This window comes from Lipotes vexillifer, unplaced genomic scaffold, assembly GCF_000442215.2.
Source record: "Lipotes vexillifer unplaced genomic scaffold, Lipotes_vexillifer_v1.1 scaffold438, whole genome shotgun sequence".
Taxonomy (NCBI): Eukaryota; Metazoa; Chordata; class Mammalia; order Artiodactyla; family Lipotidae; genus Lipotes; species Lipotes vexillifer.
The window spans coordinates 817,741-838,186 of NW_006784126.1; the positions used below are offsets into that span (position 1 = coordinate 817,741).

Below are 20,446 nucleotides of genomic sequence, written 5' to 3' on the forward strand. Positions count from 1 at the left end.
TTTGCGGTACGCAGGCCTCTCACTGCCGTGGCCTCTCCCGCTGCGGAGCACAGGCTCCGGATGCACAGGCCCAGCGGCCACGGCCCACGGGCCCAGCCGCTCCACGGCACGTGGGATCCTCCCGGACCGGGGCACGAACCCGCGCTCCCCCGCATCGGCAGGCAGACTCCCAACCACTGCGCCACCAGGGAAGCCCCCCCAAGTGACACTTTTACCTCATCTTAATTCTGCCATTTCCTTTGGTCTCAAAACTAGATTTGTTTGAAATTTAAAAAAAAAAAAAAAACCTAGATTTGTTTGGGTGGTATTTTAGCATCTTTCAAAATTTAAGGTAGTGGTATCATTGTTTTTAAACATAATCGTATGTGGAACCATGATACATAAAAGAGATGGAAACAGCGCTCTGGTTGAAGCTGTGAATGGGAAAGGTATAAGTTCTCTTCTTTACCCGTTCTACTGCTGTCATCTCTGAGGCATTTACATGGCACCCTTAGGCCTCAAGGGATATAGTAAAAACAAAAAAAAGAAAAATGAAATTTTACAAACTAAAGTGGTCACAGGTGTATGTGTGTAAACAGTAATCCCTAAATCTGCCTGAGAGAGTGGTTCTCAGAAAGGGGCTGAATCTCAGTGGATGTTTCACTCTCTTTTTCTTACAGTCTGAAGAGCAAAATTGCTCCCCAAAATCTTGTAATTATTGTTTTAATAAAGATTAACTAGTCTCTAAAATGTTCTTCCCTTCTCCTTTATAAAAACAGCACCACTGATGGTTTCTCAAGAAGGTCACTGTACCATTCCCCTCCCAGCAGAGTTGGGTAAAAGCTGTGACATTAGACCAGGGGCAACCCTGGGGCACTACCGCTTTATAAGCCTTCTGCTTCCTTGACTCAGGGTGCCTCCAGCCACACTATATCATTCTTCATCTTGTAATTGGCAGTATGCAAGTTAAGACAGTATCTTAACAACAGCCACACAGAGAGATTTTCAACACTGATGTTATCTTAACAAAGGCAGAGTTCAGTATTTAATATGAACTACAGGATTATTCATCTGAGCTGAGTGGGCAATAAACACTACTTTCATCTAAAAAATATTTAGCACAGAGCAAAACATCAAAATTAATCAGATATTTCAAGGGGCTTCCAGCGTAATCAGAAATGTCATGTACATAAATATGAACAGTATAAGATAGAAAAGGTTCTGCTGACTCAGCTGGATGGTAATCTCACTTGAGAGCTGTTTTTAAGAGTAAATGAAATACGTTCTTACTGTTTCAGAGTCTCCAAGGAATCATAATGTCCGTCATAATCAAAATCAAAGACGGGACCACTGACAACATTGAGACCATTTCTTTCTTCAGCATACCTTTGCAGTAGGGTGCCATGAAAGTAGTGCCATATAACTGAAACAAGAAGGAAGACAGCGTAGTTTCAAAAGAACAAGGTGCCATGTTGTCATGTGAAATAAATCAACACCATGATTCAAAATTAGCATTTGTCATAATTAGGGATAAAGTCAAGTTTGGCCCAAACTACACTGTTCAGCTGTGGCCCTTGGAAGGACTAACCAGCAAATGCTGAATTCAACTCTATTTCAGGCATCCTTAAACATGTGCATTATCATGAAGCTGTGAACACACATCATCATTAAGCATAAAAAAAAAATCATGAACACAAACAAGGCAGGTTATTCAAATTTATTGTTAATATCTGAATTTTTTTGAAATATTCAAAAGCATTCTAGATGTAAATTAGAGTAATAATTTCCTTGTATGCTCTATATTTTGAAATTCTATATGTCACAGAGTATAAATGTGTATTCTTATAAGAGTCGAGTATTGCAATAATTAATAATGATGTAAAATCTATTCATTTTAAAATAAAAAACAATTATCAAGGACTTCCAGATAGTTAAATAGTACAATAGACTGAAATTTACTCTATGTTAGTAGACCGTATTAGCTACATAACTTAGGAAGAACATTACATACTTTTTCCACCAGAAATGCTTGTAAACACTTAAGTACAAAGCATAATAATAACTATAGGAATATATCATAATTCTAATACTTGTAGAATTTTTTATGTACTGGTATTCTCAAAGTTAAACAAACCTATAAGAACGTATCTGATGTTTAGTCATTTAATTTAGAGCATCAGTCTTATTACATATAAATCATACGTATAATTTAGGGAAATTCATTGAAATTATGAGATATAAGATTAAAATTTTTTACCTTGAAAACTCTGGTACATGGGCACTATATTAGTAGTAAGCAATGCTTCAGAATATACTTGACTTGAACCTTTATTTAATTCTACAAAGAAAATAACAAGGTCAACTATTTCATTCTTCACAAATAACACTAGGAATTATACTTTCTCATGGGAGGCATTTATAAACATCAGCTGAGTATCATCTTAAACTTGTAAAACTTTCCCAGGTACTGGGTCAAGGGGAAATGCAATGTGTTTGGTCAAGTCCCTTAAAAAAAACAAAATATTTGGATCTTTTCTTCTTCGAGATGAATTTATCAATGAAACAGAATCTTTAATATGAAGGTCCCAAATTAAACATATTCAAATTTTACCTCATTTGCCTTATTTCAACTAAAGTATATTGTGTTAACAATCTTCTTTCCTTAAACTCTCTCAGAGTGAAAAGAAAAAAAGAGAATATCTGGCTTCAGAACAACACCTACTAACTAGAAAAAACAGCACAGGATGTCTGCCTCAAACTGCTGTACAAGGCTTCTTTGTATGGACTTCTGGCTTAGACCTGTCTTTTTATAATGCAATAGCCAAGCTCTGACTTCAGAAGCTTGCTCTGGGGACTCAATTGGATATTGAGTGTTTTTGAGCACCTGGAGGCTTCTGAGTTTTGCCTTTTTAGGACAGATTCAAATTGTCTTCTCATTAACATACAAGTCTGCCACTTGAAAACACAGAACACTTAACTTCAAAAAAAGCCATTCCCTGGGGGCTTTGTATCGGTGAAAGAACAAGCACACTTAGGCTCTCCCTTTACCTAATTCTTTGACAAGCCACATTTTTCTTTTCAAACAACAAAATGATACCTCCTTCCTAAGAACCCTGATGCATCCTTCTGACCTGAGTTTTCCCAAATTCTGTTGAAAAGAAATGCAGAAAAGTGAAGGATGTTCTACCTACAGTGCCTGCACTAAATCCATCACCCTCCAAACAAAAGTAAAAAGGTTTCCAAAGCTCAAGTTTTTAGACACTTGACAATTTTCCCTAATAGTTCTATTTCCCATTCACAGTTTTCACCAATAAATCAACAAGACGTACACTGCCCCATAAGAAAGAAAAGGAAATGCAAGAGAGAAAGAAGATAAGGGAAAGGGAAGGTCAAAGAGGAAGAGACTTACGTGGTGGAGAAAGGAACCCATAACTCAGTTTAGTGTTGTTTTTATAAAACGAACATTTATGGACAGGTCTAAGAGGAATTCGGACATCCTGGTAAAGACAATTGGAAAAGTCTTCTGTAGAGAAACTATCCTGAAGAACAAAATGAAAAGGACCATCAGGGATCAGGCGCACGGAAGAAAAAGAGAGAGTTTTATACATAGTTAAAGGTGAACCACAACATAAAATCATGGAGTTCGGGCTGTCGGTTCATGTCCTTCACCATTTTCCATTTTTCTGCGAGAGTATTCATCTTGCTTCTAACCGAAGTGTAAGAACTCTTTACAATATTAGGGTATTAATCATATATGTGCAAATATTTTCCTACTATGTTGTGCTAATTTTGTTTATAATGTTTTTGTCTACTCAGTTTCAAACTTTTGTGTAGTGAATTGCTGATTTTTAGAGATCAGACTCTTTCATATCCAATACAGCCACAACAACAAAAGTAGTGGGGCTTAGGGGGTGGAGAGAAGCCACTGAACAGCAATTCGATATGAAAATCTCAGGAGTAGTGATGACTGAATTTTTGCAGCTTTCATTATATAAGAAAACTGAAAATTCAGAGTCCAAGAACACCATAATTAAGGTATTAAACAACAGTAAATAGGATGGGGACCTACAAAACACTGGGTAAACTGCTATATACTACAAAGTCAAGTAAAATGTGTTTAAAGTGTTTGAAGATGCTCTTTAAAAATTAAAAATCAAATTAAGGTAAAAACATGTTAATACGTGAAATGTCTGTGTGTATTCAATATACAGAAATTACATATATATACACGTCTCCCTATCTTTTTATTTAGCAGTCTTAGTGAGTAGTAACAAAAGCTCTGTTTTTAAAATCTAACTGCTACAGTCAGCTAAGCTCTCTCAAATCCCCTTTCCATCCCTTCAGGGCATCCTATAGCTTGCCAGACATTTTCATTTTTGAAAATCTGGTCAGCCTAGTTTAAAACTCCACTTCCGGATAAGATCTAAATCTCATCTCCTCCCCCCATTCTCTTTCTCAAGGCCGATTTCCTTCATCATTTATCTTTCTACCACTGCACCCAAGGGATGAGAGTGAGGGGGATGGTGGTCTTATTCTGGGATATTTTCCCCTACTTCTTTCAAGGCCAAACTCTTCTAGTCTGGGTGGTAGGCAGGATCCCTGACCTTTCCCTGGTTTGGTCTGGGTGTCTTCCTATAGGTGGTATACACAGTGAGGTAACTGAGCTTTAATGGCCTTCTCCATCACTGAGGACCCCCTACGATTTGGGCAGCCAAGGGAAATCCTTGTACTTACACCCCTATGTATTTTGAGATAAACTGATTGTAAAACTGAGTTCATTAAATTAGAAATTAGAATCATCAAATATTAAAACTGAGAAAAAACAAAAGCAAGGGAGAAATCTTCACTGCACACCCTCATTTCACAGGAGAAGTTTGCTCTGAGTGTCAAAGTCACGTAGCTAGTTAGCAGCAGAGCTAGAACCAGAATCTAATTTTTCTGACTCTCAGTTCAGTGATCTTCTAATCTGGGAACTGATTACAGAGCCAAGATTGACAGTGAGAAACTATGCTTTCAATGTTTTACTTAATGATAATATAAAATAACCACACAGAGATAAAGAGGTGACAAATACTTGCATTTCTGTCGATGGTGTAGGCTGTCCAAAGGGGCATCAGGATGTCATGGCTGTAATCACTCACAAACTGGTGCTGGTAAAGCAGACAGACAGTGCTGTTCTTCCAGAGAACTCTGGGTCTTCCATAAGGTACAGTGCCACGCTTAATGGCCTTCTCTTGGGTCACAGGGGAAAATGAAACCACCATTCAAATATACTTAGTGTGCATGATATGATAATACATAATGATATACTGATCTAATTCTTTCCTCTACTTAACCCTATTGAAAAGTTATTTGTAACTATAAAATTAAACTAATTACAAAGAGCAGAACTATAAACAATTTACAAAGAAAGGAGTTCACTGCAGTTTTTGCCTATGAAGATTCTGAAAGATCAATGTAATACTAAGATATCACAAGATACTACATGAAATTGCTAGGAATTTCAGCAATTAGGACTTAAATTATATTACTAAAATACTTTAACATTGTCATTATTACTTATTTTCCAGGATATACTACAGAAGGAAAATTTTCTGGATGATGTGTGTACCTGGAAAGCAAAAGTTCAAAACTGAAATTATGAGACTACACTGAATGAAACAACAATAGTATGTATGCCGTTTACTGCCCCCTTTTCCAAGCATCAGATGCTTTTTTAGAGTTCTTTGTATACATCATTGAATTTTATTCTTATAGAGCCCTAAGAATTAAGGTTATATGCCCATTTTATAGATGAGAAAACAGCAATTTATAGGGAGTAAATGCTTTTTCAATGGACATACGGTTCCTAAGCTCATATTCAAACCCATATCTACTCAGTTCCAAGGTGTCACTTTTCACCACAAAACTTTGCCACCATGGGGCCATCAGAGATTTCTCTAATCTGAACATTTGCAGAGATTTCATATAGAGAAGTTCTATATGAATAGAACTTCATTCATATTGAATGAATGCAGAACTTCATTCATTCTGCATATATGAATGCATAATTCACCTTTTTATTCCAGCAAGAAAAAGCTGTGAGCCAAGTAACTTAAGGATCAGAGACTGTGTCAAAGTGATACTAAATATCCACATTTCATCAGCTGCCTGCATATTCTTAATTTTCATTCAAAAGTTATGAAGAAATAACTTTAGATAAGTAAATCAATTTAATTTATACTCCCTTATAATTAAGAATTAGGTAAGATAGAAAGCTACTGGGTATTTTAAATGGAAATCTGAGGACCTATTATTATAATATTGTATAAACCTATAAATATCTTCAAGATCTCAAAACACTCCACTAAGTTCATAAAGAGGGATTCAGCTTCCACTAATTATATTACATGCTGTTTCCACTGTAAACACGCCTTCTTTCCTTATGACTAATAGTCTAGACTATCAAGCTAAGAAATCTCTCCGGTTCATCAGGTGGTCCTCCATTACTACCTTATTTTGTTGGTTATTCCCAAACAATGACCCAAAACTAATTCTGTGGTTCACATTGTTGAGACAAAGCTTGCTTCCACATCCCAGTCTCAAGACTAAGCATGCCTTACCTTCTGCCATTGTCAGATTCAACTGTGTCTGAAAATCCACAATTGGCAAAATCTAAAAAATTAATGATACAATTTTTAAGGACTGAGAAACATGCTTTCATTTTGTAATAAATGAATTTTACAGCTTAAGTATTCCACCATAGAACAAAGATAAATTTAAAATCATTTTGTGCAAGTGAAAGTAATTTTTTTTGAAGAAGAGATAAAAGAACAGGGATAACAGTTGCAAAAAGACAAAATTGTTAGCATAGCATAACACAAGTCATCGAAAACAAGAATGTAACTGCTGCTTTATAATTCTTATCTCTACTCTAACAGTCTTTTTACAAGTCTAAATTAAACCTAAAACAAAATGGAAAGCATAAGATGAACTACTCAAATGTCTATTTTTATGGACACTATCAATTTTGTCCATAACTTGTCATATATTTTCATCTCCTTACAACAACTGTATATTATGATAGGAGTAAAAAAGGAAAAGTGTCATAAATCCATTTCATGCCCAAAAATGATATTTTCCCTCTAAATTTAAAATAGGTTGGGATGTATTTTAGAAAAGGAATGTTGTGATTGGTTCATAAAAGACCTCACTGCTAGGATATCAGCACGGATTCTGGGATTCAGTACATTTCAGGACTCAGCTAGACCTCTCCCAGCCTGCAGCCAAATCGAGTCTCGACATGGGGATAAAAATAGAGCGAGAGTGCAAAAACCCGGAGCGGGAAAAATAAATAATAAGAGGGTCGGCATGTGTCACTGGAATTGAAAATAAATATATGTTTACTCCCACTCATAAATTTTAATTTAATCATTATGTATTTCTACAACATATGCTATGCAGAGGGTGTTAAAAAATCATACCCACTGGGCTAAACTTCTTGGGACTACTTACCGAGGGATCACACGAGCAATCAAGGCTCTCCCTGGGGGCTCTTGTGAAGGGGCACTGTACCAAGGAGCGGAATTCTTTGGGATGCTTTGGGGTATAAACAGGATTCTTTAGAAGGTGATTGAGGCTTCCATGAGTTCCATTATTAGGAGCTGGTGTCAAATTCAGTAAATCTGCATAATTTCAAGAATGGTAAATAAAGATTTACTTAGAAATTTCAAAACGAAGTAAACAGTAGACTTGCACTATGAATTTTATCTTTTAAAGCCAAATCTATTGAAGAGTCCTTAACTCTTTATCTAAAATAAAACTGTAAGTCTCTCTCTCTTAGGTTGCAGAGTATTTATGACCACGCTGTTCTCAACGGAAATACTGATATGCATGCTGTAATTCTCTATAAAAATTTCTAAATTTTAATGTATACAATAAATATAGTTATCTCCTGTTGAATGCTTATTATATGCCGATCAGTATGCTAATATATTTTTCTTACTTAATCCTCAAAACAATTTAATAAGTTATTGTCAACATTTGGTAGATGAGTACAGGCAGACCTCGTTTCACTGTTCTTCATTTTACTGCACTTCAGAGACACTGCATTTTTTACAGATTGGTTTGTAGCAACCCCACATTGTCAGATGATGGTTAGCATGTTTTAATAACAAAGGACTTTTTAATTAAGGTATGTACATGGCTTCTTTAGACAGAAGCTATTGCACACTTGATAGACTACAGTATAATATAAATGTAACTTTTATATGCACTGGGAATCCAAAAATATCATGTGACTTGCTTTATTACAGTATTCACTTTATTGCGGTGGTCTAGAACTGAACCCGCTATTTCTCTAAGGTATGCCTGTAACCAGAGTGCTTAGCTCAAGATTTCAAGCTACTAATGTAGTAGACCTAGGATTCAAAACCAGCTCTGTCCAAGTCTAAGACTCATGCTCTTGATAATAATGATGGCAAACACTTATACACTAAAGTGCTTATTATATGCCAGGCACTGTTTAAGTGCTTTAGGATATACTAACTCATTTAAGTATACAGGCTCTCACTAAAATAATTATACTTAGAACATATTTAAGGTTTTACAAATGCCCAGTATTGTTATCAGAAAAAGGAAGTAATATTTAAAATGCAATACTCAACCATAAAAGTACTAATTTGGAAGGTCCAGAGTAAACTAAGAACATATTCAATATGTCCTCCTCCATTTCTATAACCTTGACATTGCCATCCATTCAACTATTATTACTACTAGAGGATCCAACTGTTTTGTCTACCTTTCACAACCCCAAACTCTTTTCTCTGGCTTCCACCCTGATCTGGTTCAACTGTCATTTAATGAAGTCCAGGGCCTGGCAAAGTACTGGGTGCTTGGGATGTACAGACCTCCCTACTCTGAGTGTTGTACTTTACCACTGTGCAGTCTAGTGGAAGGAACAGGTCAGTCATCAGACGATTATGTTCTGCACATTTTTTCAATGACTCTAGGTCAGGAAGAAGAAAGGTGGAAATATAAAGGTCTGTCTTGCCGTATCATCACTTCCAGAAAGGTGCCCAACATGTGACCTACTTTTGATAATCCTATTCCAGCTCTGTGTTCAGAAGGGAGAAAAGATGCCTGTTCACACTTACCACACATTAAGTTATAGACTTCAATATTTTCAAAGGAGTCAACTTCAATGCCATGCTTGAATCCAGGTCCGTAGCCAATAAAGAGGGCCTATGTTGGCCAGAAAAGAAACAGTTTATCTACTCATTTCAGTTATGTATGGAGTTGGTCACCAAAAAGGTATTTTATATCTTCCCCATTGTACATATATGAACTGGTTATATTAAGGTAAGTGGAAAAATACTGCGCCCAGTGGACTTTCTAGGATATTATTTTAACCCCTGTTGCACTTTTAATCCAAGGACATCTAGGTTATTTTTCTTAACTGCATTATAATTCCTAACGTGACAATCAGAACAGAATGATGATGAAATCTTTTTTCAACTACGAAATGGGATCTAAATCTCATTCTTCCCACCACACACAGTGCCGTAGGGATCAAATCAGAAAATTATCATGAGTATATTTTGAAATTTTTAAAGTGCTAGGTAAATGGAAGGCATTATTATTTTGGGGGCGGCCGCGCTGCGTAGCTTGTGGGATTTTACTTCCCTGACCAGAGATTGAACCCAGGCCCTCAACAGTGAGAGCACGGAGTCCTAACCACTGGACCACCAGTGAATTCCCGGCATTATCTTTATTTAAAACATAACTATGATATCTTTTCACCTATTAAATTACTGGCTTTCATTTACTGTGGAGCAACATTCTTAATGAAGCACAAATACATACAAAATAATTACTAGAAATTTAGTATGAGGTAAAAGTCACATTCATAAAACATGGATATAAATATTTAACAAAATTCTATTAATTTATTTAATGTCCAAAGTAAAACAGCTACATGAAATTATAAGCTTCATTAATTCTCATTCAAGACATATAATGACAGTCTATGATTTTAAGTCTAAAACTTTATATATCAGTTTTTTTCTTCAGATATAAACTATAATTTTTACTGTATAATAGGTTTACTCACTTGCATATTTGAAAATGCATTGTCAGAGCCGTGAAATCCACCTCCACAATATTTCCTTTCTGAAGGATTCCTAATTTTCACATAATATAAATTAACAATGTAAAGTCCATTCATAAAGCAAAACTGACAATCATGACATTATTTCCATTATAAAGAGTAAATATTCTTTAATATTTAATATTTTCTTTACTCAGCTGTGACTTTGGCGATTTAATTATCTTCTCGTGGTTTCAATTTGTCATGCTGGGTTTATAAAAATTAAATGATCTGTACTAAAGAAGTGCTTAGAACACAGTAGATGCTCACTAATATTAGTTCTCCCATGAAGGTAAGGACCTCCTCTTCTTTCATATTCTTATTCTAAACACTGAAAGCACAGCTCTCTAATAAAGCAGAGACAGTGCAATTCTGTTGACTGAATTCTGGTTCCCTGCTTAGCTTTTGCTGGACAGGGGTATTTATCATCCCTGGCTTCCTGGCAACCATACAGAGTTAATGATCAAGTTTTGAGATATTAACAATATGAACCACCCAAATAATTTGCTGAACACACCAATAAACTGAGGTTTATTAATGGACTAGTATAACAAGAATGAAAAAACAGCTTTGTCTAATGAAGAAGGTAATGGCTCATTATTATAAAGAGTTTTGCCAATTATTTGTTAGACTCCGAAGGTATTATTAGGCATAACTGTAACATGCAGAAGAGATACAATGGCAAGTGGTTACACAAATGTGGAGCATAAGAAATAATCAAGACGGATGTGAGGGGACAGAGCAGTGGTTCTCAGCTGGAGGTGACTCCCCTCCCCAGGGGACTTCAGGCAATGTCTGCAGATATTTTTGGTTGTCACAACTATAGAAAAGGTGTTTTTTCATCTAGTGAGTAGAAGCCAGGGATGTTTTCAAATATCCCACAACAGACAGGACGACTCCCCAACCACAGAGAATTATCTGATCCAAAATGTCAATAGGCCAAGGTTGAGAGACCCTGGGATAGAGTGAAGAGAATCATATTTGTAGTTTTCATATAACAACATCATTGGAAAGGGCCCAATGGTTACCTCGAATTACTATAAGATCAAGCTAAGTTTACATGGGAGATTGTCAGAACTTACAATGCAAGTTGCCACTGAGGGTCCAAATAGAATGTCAAGGGCTCAATCCTGTCACTTTTGGCAAAGTGCAAACGCTTGGGTAAGAAATGTTTCAGGTAAGGTTTGAAGTGCTGGTTTGGTTCCTGGCACTGAAATTGTAGAAGGCAAAGAAAAAACATTATTTCCATATTTTCTTAAGTGTAAACTTCCCTTGAAATTGCTTTCTAACTCCATATGAATTTTTTTCTCACAAACATTTAATCAGTATGCCCAATAAGTCACAGATGCAAATAAACTGAGTTCTTACTACCTATATAAAGTACAAGTTGAATATTCCCAACTATTGAATATTCTTATTTTCTAGAAAAATCATAATTATTACATAAGAGTCCCAGGATGCTTAGATTGAGTCACTAGTTTACCTTTGTGTTACTACTGATGATCATATTTTCAAACACTCATAACAATTTTAAGAATTTTCTTTAAAATTGTAAGAATTTTCTATCAAGTAAAAACATGTAGTATAGATAAATCAGCACTAGGACAAAAGCTTATTTTAAAAAATAGGCATAAGAAAGACTGGTAGAAAATACACCATAATGCTAACAGTGTTTATGGTAGTACAGCTATAGGGTTTTTCCTTCTATTGTTTTCAGTTATTTCTTGTACTGTCATATAAATTTAACAATGTCAATAAATAAATTCTTAAAATTTAAAAAACCTACATTATTGGGGTATGTCCTTAAGGATCTTTAAAAACTACAGAGCATTTAAATATTGGCCCAGATACTCAAAAAATTAGATTAAATTCTACAATCCCAAGAACAAATACTGAAACTTTCTTCTAAATATATTTTATACAAAACTAGTAATAACAAAGTAATGGGGGAAAAAAGATACTCACAGTAAGATTTTTGGCAATGCCTTCATAATTAACTGAAGGGGGGCAAAGATAAGAATTAATAGCTGAATGGTATGCTACCATTAGAAATAAAAATAATACAAAAAATATATAATGTCAGACTCAAACCCTATATTTAAATACCAAAGCTGGTTTCAAACAGATCATTTAAATCAGGGGTCCCCAACCCCCAGGCCACGTACCGGTACCGGTCTGCGGCCTGTTAGGAACTGGGCCACACAGCAAGAGGTGAGCAGCGGGCTAGTGAACAAAGCTTCATCTGCCGCTCCCCACCGCCCCCTGTCGCTCCCCACTGCGCGCATTACTGCCTGAACTATCCCCCCGCCCCATCCGTGGAAAAACTGTCTTCCACGAAACAGTCCCTGGTGCCTAAAAGGTTGGGGACCATTGATTTCAATTATTATATATTAGCCATTGACAGGAATAAGACAGATCTTTAGGAACCACCCAACCTCCACTACGACCATGCCTGTGAAATTATGTCCTATTGTTAAGTGAAAAGGCAAGTTATAGAACATCAGTTTATCCATCTGTCATTCATATGTGTGTCCATTCATCCATCTGCCTGTCCATCTGCCTATACATCCATCCATCTATCTATCTGTCCATGCATCCAAATATCTATCCATCCTTCCATCCACCCATCTAGATCCTGTATAATGTCACTTTGTAAAAATAAAAATGAATGTGTTTTACATATACATAGCAAATACCTGGGAAGACACATCCCAAATCTAAGTATTTATCTCTTGAGAGAGGAACTGAGTTGTGAATTAGGAGGATTTAGGGTGGAAAACTGTTACTTTCTACATACTTTGATATTCAAGGATAATTCCAGAATTTCCAAATAAGGACATAGGGGAATTTAGAAGTGAGGGCAGGTAGAAGAGTTCTGAAACTGAATTTTCACAGCAAGCCCACAGTGTACTTACTTAGTGTACTCTGTGCTGTAAACAGTAACTGCCTAGCTCCCTACGATTCTTTTAGCTATACTTTACATAAGTTTGAGAAAATTATCCAGATAAAAGAATATGTACTGTATATATATTTTAATGTATGAATGTAGATACAGAGATATGTAATTTTTACTTTAAATTGGGAAACTCAGGGGCCTAATTGAGATAAGGGTGTGGCTAAGCTTAGCCATTCTAACCTAAACATCTCTGGGAACTGCCATTGCCTGTATAGTTTTATAACAGGTTTTATAACAATCATGTACTACTTTAATAAATTTTTTAAACACTAATTAAAACTTGTTATTGTACAAGTTAGTGTCTGTGCTTTGGGTTACTATGTTAATATATTTGCATAACTATTTTCCTGGAGGGAAATCTACTTCTTCTCATGAATATTCAACAGTATCTACGGAAACATATAGCACTGCATATACCCAAACCTAATCCAATGCTGATGACTGCCAGAAAAGCTCTTTTCTCTTTCCATTTCAAAGGTAATTGCAACAAAAAGATAAACAAAACTGCCCTTAGTATTTGCGAATTACCAAGGATGGTAATCAAGAAGAAGGGTATAATAGAGGTGCAATCAGTTCTGAAATAGGCTTGACTTTCAAAAGAATGAATATTTAAATTTTCTTGGTAGTTAAGTTTGAGTACAACATGGGGTCAAGAGAGAATGTGAAATTTCTTCTTCTCTATTCAAAAAACACATTCTCATTGTTTTTTGGAATAGTTTAAGAAAGTCATTTCTGAGAACAGAAATTAGGTGCTTATAGAATTAATCATCTCTGCCAGCATTCCTCCTCATAATGGAATATTATCCTATAACAGCTGTAAATTATTTTAATGAAATGACATTAATTAAAGTTGAATAAATGTAGCTGAACTTTTAAGTTTTTATTTTTCTAGTACAAGTAATCTTGAACCCAACACAAGCAAAAGACACAACGATAACATAAAATTGTACCAAGTTCATCAAATAATATTCTTAGCCATGAATAACAGATAAGCGGTTAGACTTGTGCCCTCACATCTAGTTCCATAAAATCCCTTTGGGTGCAGAAGATCAGCACTGGAGATTTAATCATGAAAAGGAAATTAATTGATCCTCTTTAATTTAGAGACATAATGATTCTGAGGAATGTATTGTGAATATAATCATATTCAAAATTAGCATAGAGATATACTTACATGAATAGTATTTATCTGGTACATCAGAGGGTCTCAATCGAGCTGCAGGTCCATATATAACTTTAACATTTTTAATATCCCCCAGATATTTACTCAGATACACATATTTCTTACAACTGCCTTGTTCCATGCCTAGGAGAAAAAAAATCCCCAAACATGTTACAACTTTAATAAAAAACATTTAACATGTAGGACAGAATTTCTTTCCCTTCCAGAATTTAAATCAATAAACATGAGGTCAGTTCTCATGACAAGTGAACATCTAATAGGTAAGACACAGAATTTCATGTATATCTACCACGTCACTTAAAAAAAAATCTTTTCCCTTTCCTTCATCCAAAATTAGTGTTTCTTCTTATTTATATATTACAGTATCTTTATGTGAGTCATGAGGAATATCACAGTTTTAGGCTGAATATGAAAGCATAGTTACTTTCTCAGAATCACCTAGCATATTAACTCTTGAGTATAAAACTCTCAACCTCATTCCAGGACTGGGGGCTTTTTTAGGATACAGCTTCTTAGGACTGTTTCTAGAAATAGTTTTCAGTAATTATTTCTGAAGCAAACAATAATAACAACAACAAAAACCAAACAAAAAGAACCTCTTTCCTATTTTCTTGTATATACATTGCTTTTACAGTCCCAAGGCTATACACATACATGTTCTAAAGGTCACAGTAAGTAAAAGTTAACTTAAAATATTGCCAAAATTAATACATACTGCTTTTAAAAGTCAGCTTTATCATCTAGAGAAAACAGAAGCAGCACATAATAATCTATTCAAATTACACCTAAAATTTTTAGAGTAGATTTACCAAAACTTAATATTAAAAAAATTGTTTTAACTCTCCAAGTTCCTGGTGTAAGCCCCCCCAAATCAGGAGATAAGTGCATTGTGGTTAATAAGCTCTTAGGTTTCTGTGAATTCTACGTTTCACTTGTGATTTATATTTAATGTAGTATTTTCTAAAGGCTTTCTACAAGAAATCACATTTAAAAGAAAGAATTAACTACAAAAGTCAGAGGAAATAATAAAACAATAATCAATCAAGTAAACTTCTGGGGCACCATTTAACCTGAAGGAAAAATGATGCAAATTCAGGTTACCATGATCTGAGATAAGGATGAGGTTCAAACATCTATGCAAGTTCAACTCTTTTAGACCATCCATCAGCATGCCAACCATGTTGTCAACCCTCTGCAAAGCTCTGATGACCTAAGAAAGGGAAACAATCTCATGTCACATAGTTAAAAGTATTCATGAAATGCTTCTTATAGTTCTATGTACTTAATTTTTTTAAATTAAAATTAAAATTCTAGGTATACAACCCATTGTTTCGATACAAACTATTATTTTGCCTATGAATATCACAAGGACACAGAATGGCGTATGATTTTGGCAAATTACCTCTGGCTCTTCTCTCCTCCTCTCTCCGGGCAAAACCACGGGAGGCAAATTCTTGTGCAGTTTTTTGTTTGTTTGTTTTGTTTTGTTTTGGATTTTGCAGTACGCGGGCCTCTCACTGCTGTGGCCTCTCCCGCTGCGGAGCACCGGACGCGCAGGCTCTGCGGCCATGGCCCGCGGGCCCAGCCGCTTCGCGGCATGTGGGATCCTCCCGGACGGGGGCACAAACCCGCGGCCCCTGCATCGGCAGGCGGACCCCCAACCACTGCGCCACCAGGGAAGCCCCTCTTGTGCAGTTTTGCCTGTGTCTTCGGTACTGTATCAAAACAGTCTAACCTTTATCTATAGTCTGTGTATTTCACTGTATTATGAAACAAGCTCTTTCAACATGGTCTTTCTTTCACTCAAAGATATCCAAGCAACATGGATTGGAATTTTTAAGTATGAAGATAAAGTGGGTTTCGATGAGCCAAGAATACTAGCGTTTAACTGAGTTTATAAATTGATGAATATGATTTGAAAAGCGATGGGCTCGACCTTGAATGAAGATGAAACAGAAAAGCAGGTACTTTGGGAAATCTTTAGTGAATAGAAAAAAATAGCACTGGTCTTAAAACTTATGTGATCTGATAATCAATTACAAAATGATCCTTAGACTTACTTGTAGCCAAACCGACCTAGACACGGGTCTTAATAGTGAAAGAATAAAAATTATACTAGCATCTGGCCAATTGTTCGAACCAAGATAAGAACTACAGGAAACTTCCATTTGTCTAATTATGACATGGCCGCATTGACCGCCACACATCTCCCACCTCTAAGAAGGAGCATTTCTACTTAGCTGAAGGACAGAATCAAAGCAAGGGCATGTGGGTTGTTAACTACACTGAAGTTACTGGAGATAGGTTTTGATGGAAAGAGTACAAAGGGTGGAGTGTGACAGGTCTCATTTGAAATTGAAAATATAGAATTTAAACTCACCACTGGTTCAATTTAGCACTGTAGATAGCGTAAAACAAAACAATGCTCCCAGCTCTTTTTGATTAAAGTGCATCTTTTGGTTTAATAAAAATGTGCTTAATACTCGCTCTTTCCAGAAATTATGGATTCTTATAGAATGGTCTAGAAACCTGCTTCAAAGCAAGGTTCAGTTGGATATTACCAGGTTTAATGAAGTAATCACTGATAAAAATGTACTTACTTCACTGCTGACTGGTCCATAAGAGTGACCTGAAGAATCTGGTTCTTCTAAATACAGAGTGTAAAAGTGTGGTCTAAATCAAACAGTATCAAAATGTAATATTTTACGAACACATTGTAAAACAGAATAGAAAGAATAATTCAACAACTGATAGTGAATAAAAGTTAATACAACACTGGGGTAACATTCCTAAAATTGCTGAGAAATAATTTACGTGTTTAGAGTTCTTCAAAATGTGGCTGTAACAGGACACTAAAGAGTTCATCTGGATATAAAACATCAGAGCCAATAGCAAAGTTTTCCTGTCATCTATTTAAAATATTCTGACGTTTTCATAAAACAAAGGAGTATTTTATGACAGAAATTAATCGTCTACATACCTTTCATCTTTAGGAAGCTGCAGCCACTTAAGAACAGCTAAAATTCTTTCTTCAAATGGTACTGAACTAATATGAAAGATAAACAAAATGAAAACAAATCTGTGACAACTGTTTGGGTTTAAGATATAAGTGTGTGTCTCACTGAGAATTGCATTCAGAGAGACTAAAACAATTCAAGGCAGCAAATGTGTTCCAAGCAATGTAAGAGTTTCATCTGAAAACTTAAAATTGTTTTCTCGACAAAGCAACGAACATTAAATTTTACACATATGGAAGTCGTAGCTGGGTTTAAAAGATTTGCTTCCTATACTCTACCTGAGGATCTTACTCCTGGACCTGAGAATAGCAATTGCTATGGCATGAATAACCCATGTGTCAATACACTCTTCAAAGAGGACCTCATGAAGAACTCACTCATTGATAACTCTTAGTAAAATTGGGAAGTGGACACCTAATGAGCAGACAGTTCTCCAGGCAACAATTTCTGGGCAGAATTAACGACACCTTCCTGTGGGCACAGGATTTTGCTTACACGTCTCCATCAGAGTGCCTGACCAACCTCAAGTACACTTAGCTGTACCTTGAGAAGGTCTCTATCAGACCTTGAGAAGCCAGAGAACATATATCACTACTCTTCAAATCCCCCAGGCCTAGGACAGTGCCTGTCACATAGAATCTCAATAACCATCTATGGAATGAAACTAACGGCAAATAACAAGGTGCCCGTGTGAACCATAAGGAATAAACAACAGCATAAGGTCACCATAGAAAATCATTATGCATTTCTTGTTTGGAATTTATGAACTTTTCCTTTCGTCCCTCAAATACATTATCGTATTGATTTTATGACATAAATTTCCCAAGTGAAAGATGAAACTATTTTGCTAGTCTCCCTAAAATGATCCAAAGAGAGTTTTCCAGAAAAGAAGTTTCTGTTTTTTTCGTGGTACCTCATGGATTTTGAATATCACAGGGAGGTTACTCCAATCAGTTCTCACATTAAATGGAACGTTTAACAAAGTAATTTGAAAATGCAAACCCAGGAGTGCCATTAATATCTTCTTTTAAATAATATTTCCAGATACCAGAGAGTCACTCCTACCTGTGTCCCTTTAATACTTTCACCTCCTTCTCCCTGTCCTTTCTCCCTGGAGTGAAAATATGCAGGACCTCTACTTTCACCAGGACTTCAATCTTATTCCTGCCCAAAGATCTGAATGCAAACTCTAACATGTTACCAGTGCTTTCTAGAAAACCTCCAGGAAAAAACTCATCATAGTTTTACTGTCTATCTCTCATCCATCTAAAACTCTTTGAGACAGAGTTCTTATTCTGACAGGTCTCATTTTTCAAACAACATATCATTCAAATGCGAGAACTCTGATAAGAAAATAAACAATTCTATGTTATAGGTCCTAGAAAAAGTACAGCTATACATACCCATTATACATCTTATAGATGTCTGGGAAAATTCCATTAATTTTCACATCTGATCCTGGCCAAAAAAATGTGCCCGTCTTCAGGCCTTGATATTTAGCTGTAAGCCAAATCTGGGGAAGCCAGTGAAGGAAAGTTAGGAAATTATGCAAGCATTCATTTCTTAGGAAACCATCTGTTCACGCAACCCCAATGCTTTCCTCCCAAATGCTAGAATGTTTTTGACGTTAATAAGCTCCAGCAGTTAGACTACAAAATAACAATGTAATCTGACTTTGAACAGCAGCAAAGAGATATTAAATAATCAGAAATTAAATTAACCTAAAAAATATGAACGGTTGATAACTCCCGAAACTTTTATAGTCATACTTCTACTTAATAGGTTCCTTCTTTTTTTTTTTTTTTAACATCTTTACTGGGGTATAATTGCTTTACAATGGTGTGTTAGTTTCTGCTTTATAACAAAGTGAATCAGTTGTACATATACATATGTTCCCATACCTCTTCCCTCTTGCATCTCCCTCCCTCCCACCCTCCCTATCCCACCCCTCCAGGCAGTCACAAAGCACCAAGCTGATCTCCCTGTGCTATGCGGCTGCTTCCCACTAGAATAGGTTCCTTCTTAAAAGAAGAAAAATTCATGAAAGGAAAAAGAAAAGAAAAATTTACAAACATACATATCTTTAACTTATTGACATTTTTGCTTATGTAACTAACATTTATTAAGCACTTATTATTGCCAATTACAGTTCTAAATAGTATTCTAGATTATTAATTCAACTAATCAACTAATTAATCCAACTAATAGCATCCTAGATTATTAATTCAACTAATCATCACAATAACTCTATGAGGTAGTTAACAGTATTTACAGTACAGATATGAGAAAATTGAGGCACAGAAAGAATAATTTACCCAAAGTCACACAGCTTTAAATGTCAGAGCTAAAATTTGAATTTATAACTTGCAAATGCACTTCTCCTTCCAAGAGGAATATCAAGACTATCCAAATAGACCTTATAGAATTGTCATGGCAATTTATAAAAACTCAGAAGGAAAACACATCTAAATCACAATCAGAGAGAATTTCTATGTTAGCAAATGGAAACAAAGTCAAAGTTTACACCTGTAGAAACAGCTTTGTGTAGATCAAAATATTACCCCCAGACTACTGCTCTTCGCTACTAGGACAAAAAGGTAAAATCAAGCAGAAAAGAGAACTGGCTCAGCATAACCCAAACCCCACTCTGGAATAATGATACAAGCTATATTTAGAGTTACCTGAATTCATCTCTGTTTGCATAAGGATGGCATAAAACATAGTAAATTAAATGAGTTATTCAAAGCGCCAAGGAATCTGGTATTTTACTCTGATAGAAACAGATGAGAATAATAAAAATAATTTTAACAGATAAAACAAACAACTCACTGGTTCTCCTTTGTACCACTCAGGATTAAATTTCTCTTTACTTTTAAGTGCAAAGTAAGCATTCCTTTGGGGATCATACATTTTATTGTCAATGAGGCCATGGGATTCTGGATAAAGTCCCTAAAAAATATAAAATAGAAGTTTTATGCAAGTTTTAAGTTTTTAAAGTTGCAGAACAAAATCATCAAAGAGAAATAGACAACTTAAGCTACACAGAACTCAACCCAGCTTAAGGAGAGAAGAACAAAACAATGGGTATTGTTAAAACACAACCAACCACTCTAGATGTTATGGAGTATTTGTGTTTTAATTTATGTAATAGGACAAAATAAATTAGGAATGATATGGATGAAGTT

At 35.6% G+C, this 20,446-nt stretch overlaps 1 protein-coding gene across 1 annotated transcript in view; it reads right to left on the reverse strand.

Annotated features, from left to right (window-relative positions):
- ENPP1 (ectonucleotide pyrophosphatase/phosphodiesterase 1) overlaps window positions 1-20,446 on the reverse strand; it is a 68,914-nt gene that overhangs the window by 3,749 nt on the left and 44,719 nt on the right. The window contains exons 8-23 of the mRNA XM_007456537.1: window positions 20,091-20,210; window positions 18,665-18,774; window positions 17,225-17,290; window positions 16,845-16,917; window positions 15,346-15,454; window positions 14,236-14,367; window positions 12,071-12,102; window positions 11,188-11,315; window positions 10,070-10,139; window positions 9,114-9,201; window positions 7,474-7,643; window positions 6,582-6,633; window positions 5,058-5,212; window positions 3,389-3,518; window positions 2,237-2,317; window positions 1,270-1,402 (exon numbers count right to left, since the gene is read on the reverse strand). Of these exons, the coding sequence (XP_007456599.1) occupies window positions 1,270-1,402; window positions 2,237-2,317; window positions 3,389-3,518; window positions 5,058-5,212; window positions 6,582-6,633; window positions 7,474-7,643; window positions 9,114-9,201; window positions 10,070-10,139; window positions 11,188-11,315; window positions 12,071-12,102; window positions 14,236-14,367; window positions 15,346-15,454; window positions 16,845-16,917; window positions 17,225-17,290; window positions 18,665-18,774; window positions 20,091-20,210 (1,649 nt within the window). The remainder of the gene's footprint in view (window positions 1-1,269; window positions 1,403-2,236; window positions 2,318-3,388; window positions 3,519-5,057; window positions 5,213-6,581; window positions 6,634-7,473; window positions 7,644-9,113; window positions 9,202-10,069; window positions 10,140-11,187; window positions 11,316-12,070; window positions 12,103-14,235; window positions 14,368-15,345; window positions 15,455-16,844; window positions 16,918-17,224; window positions 17,291-18,664; window positions 18,775-20,090; window positions 20,211-20,446) is intronic.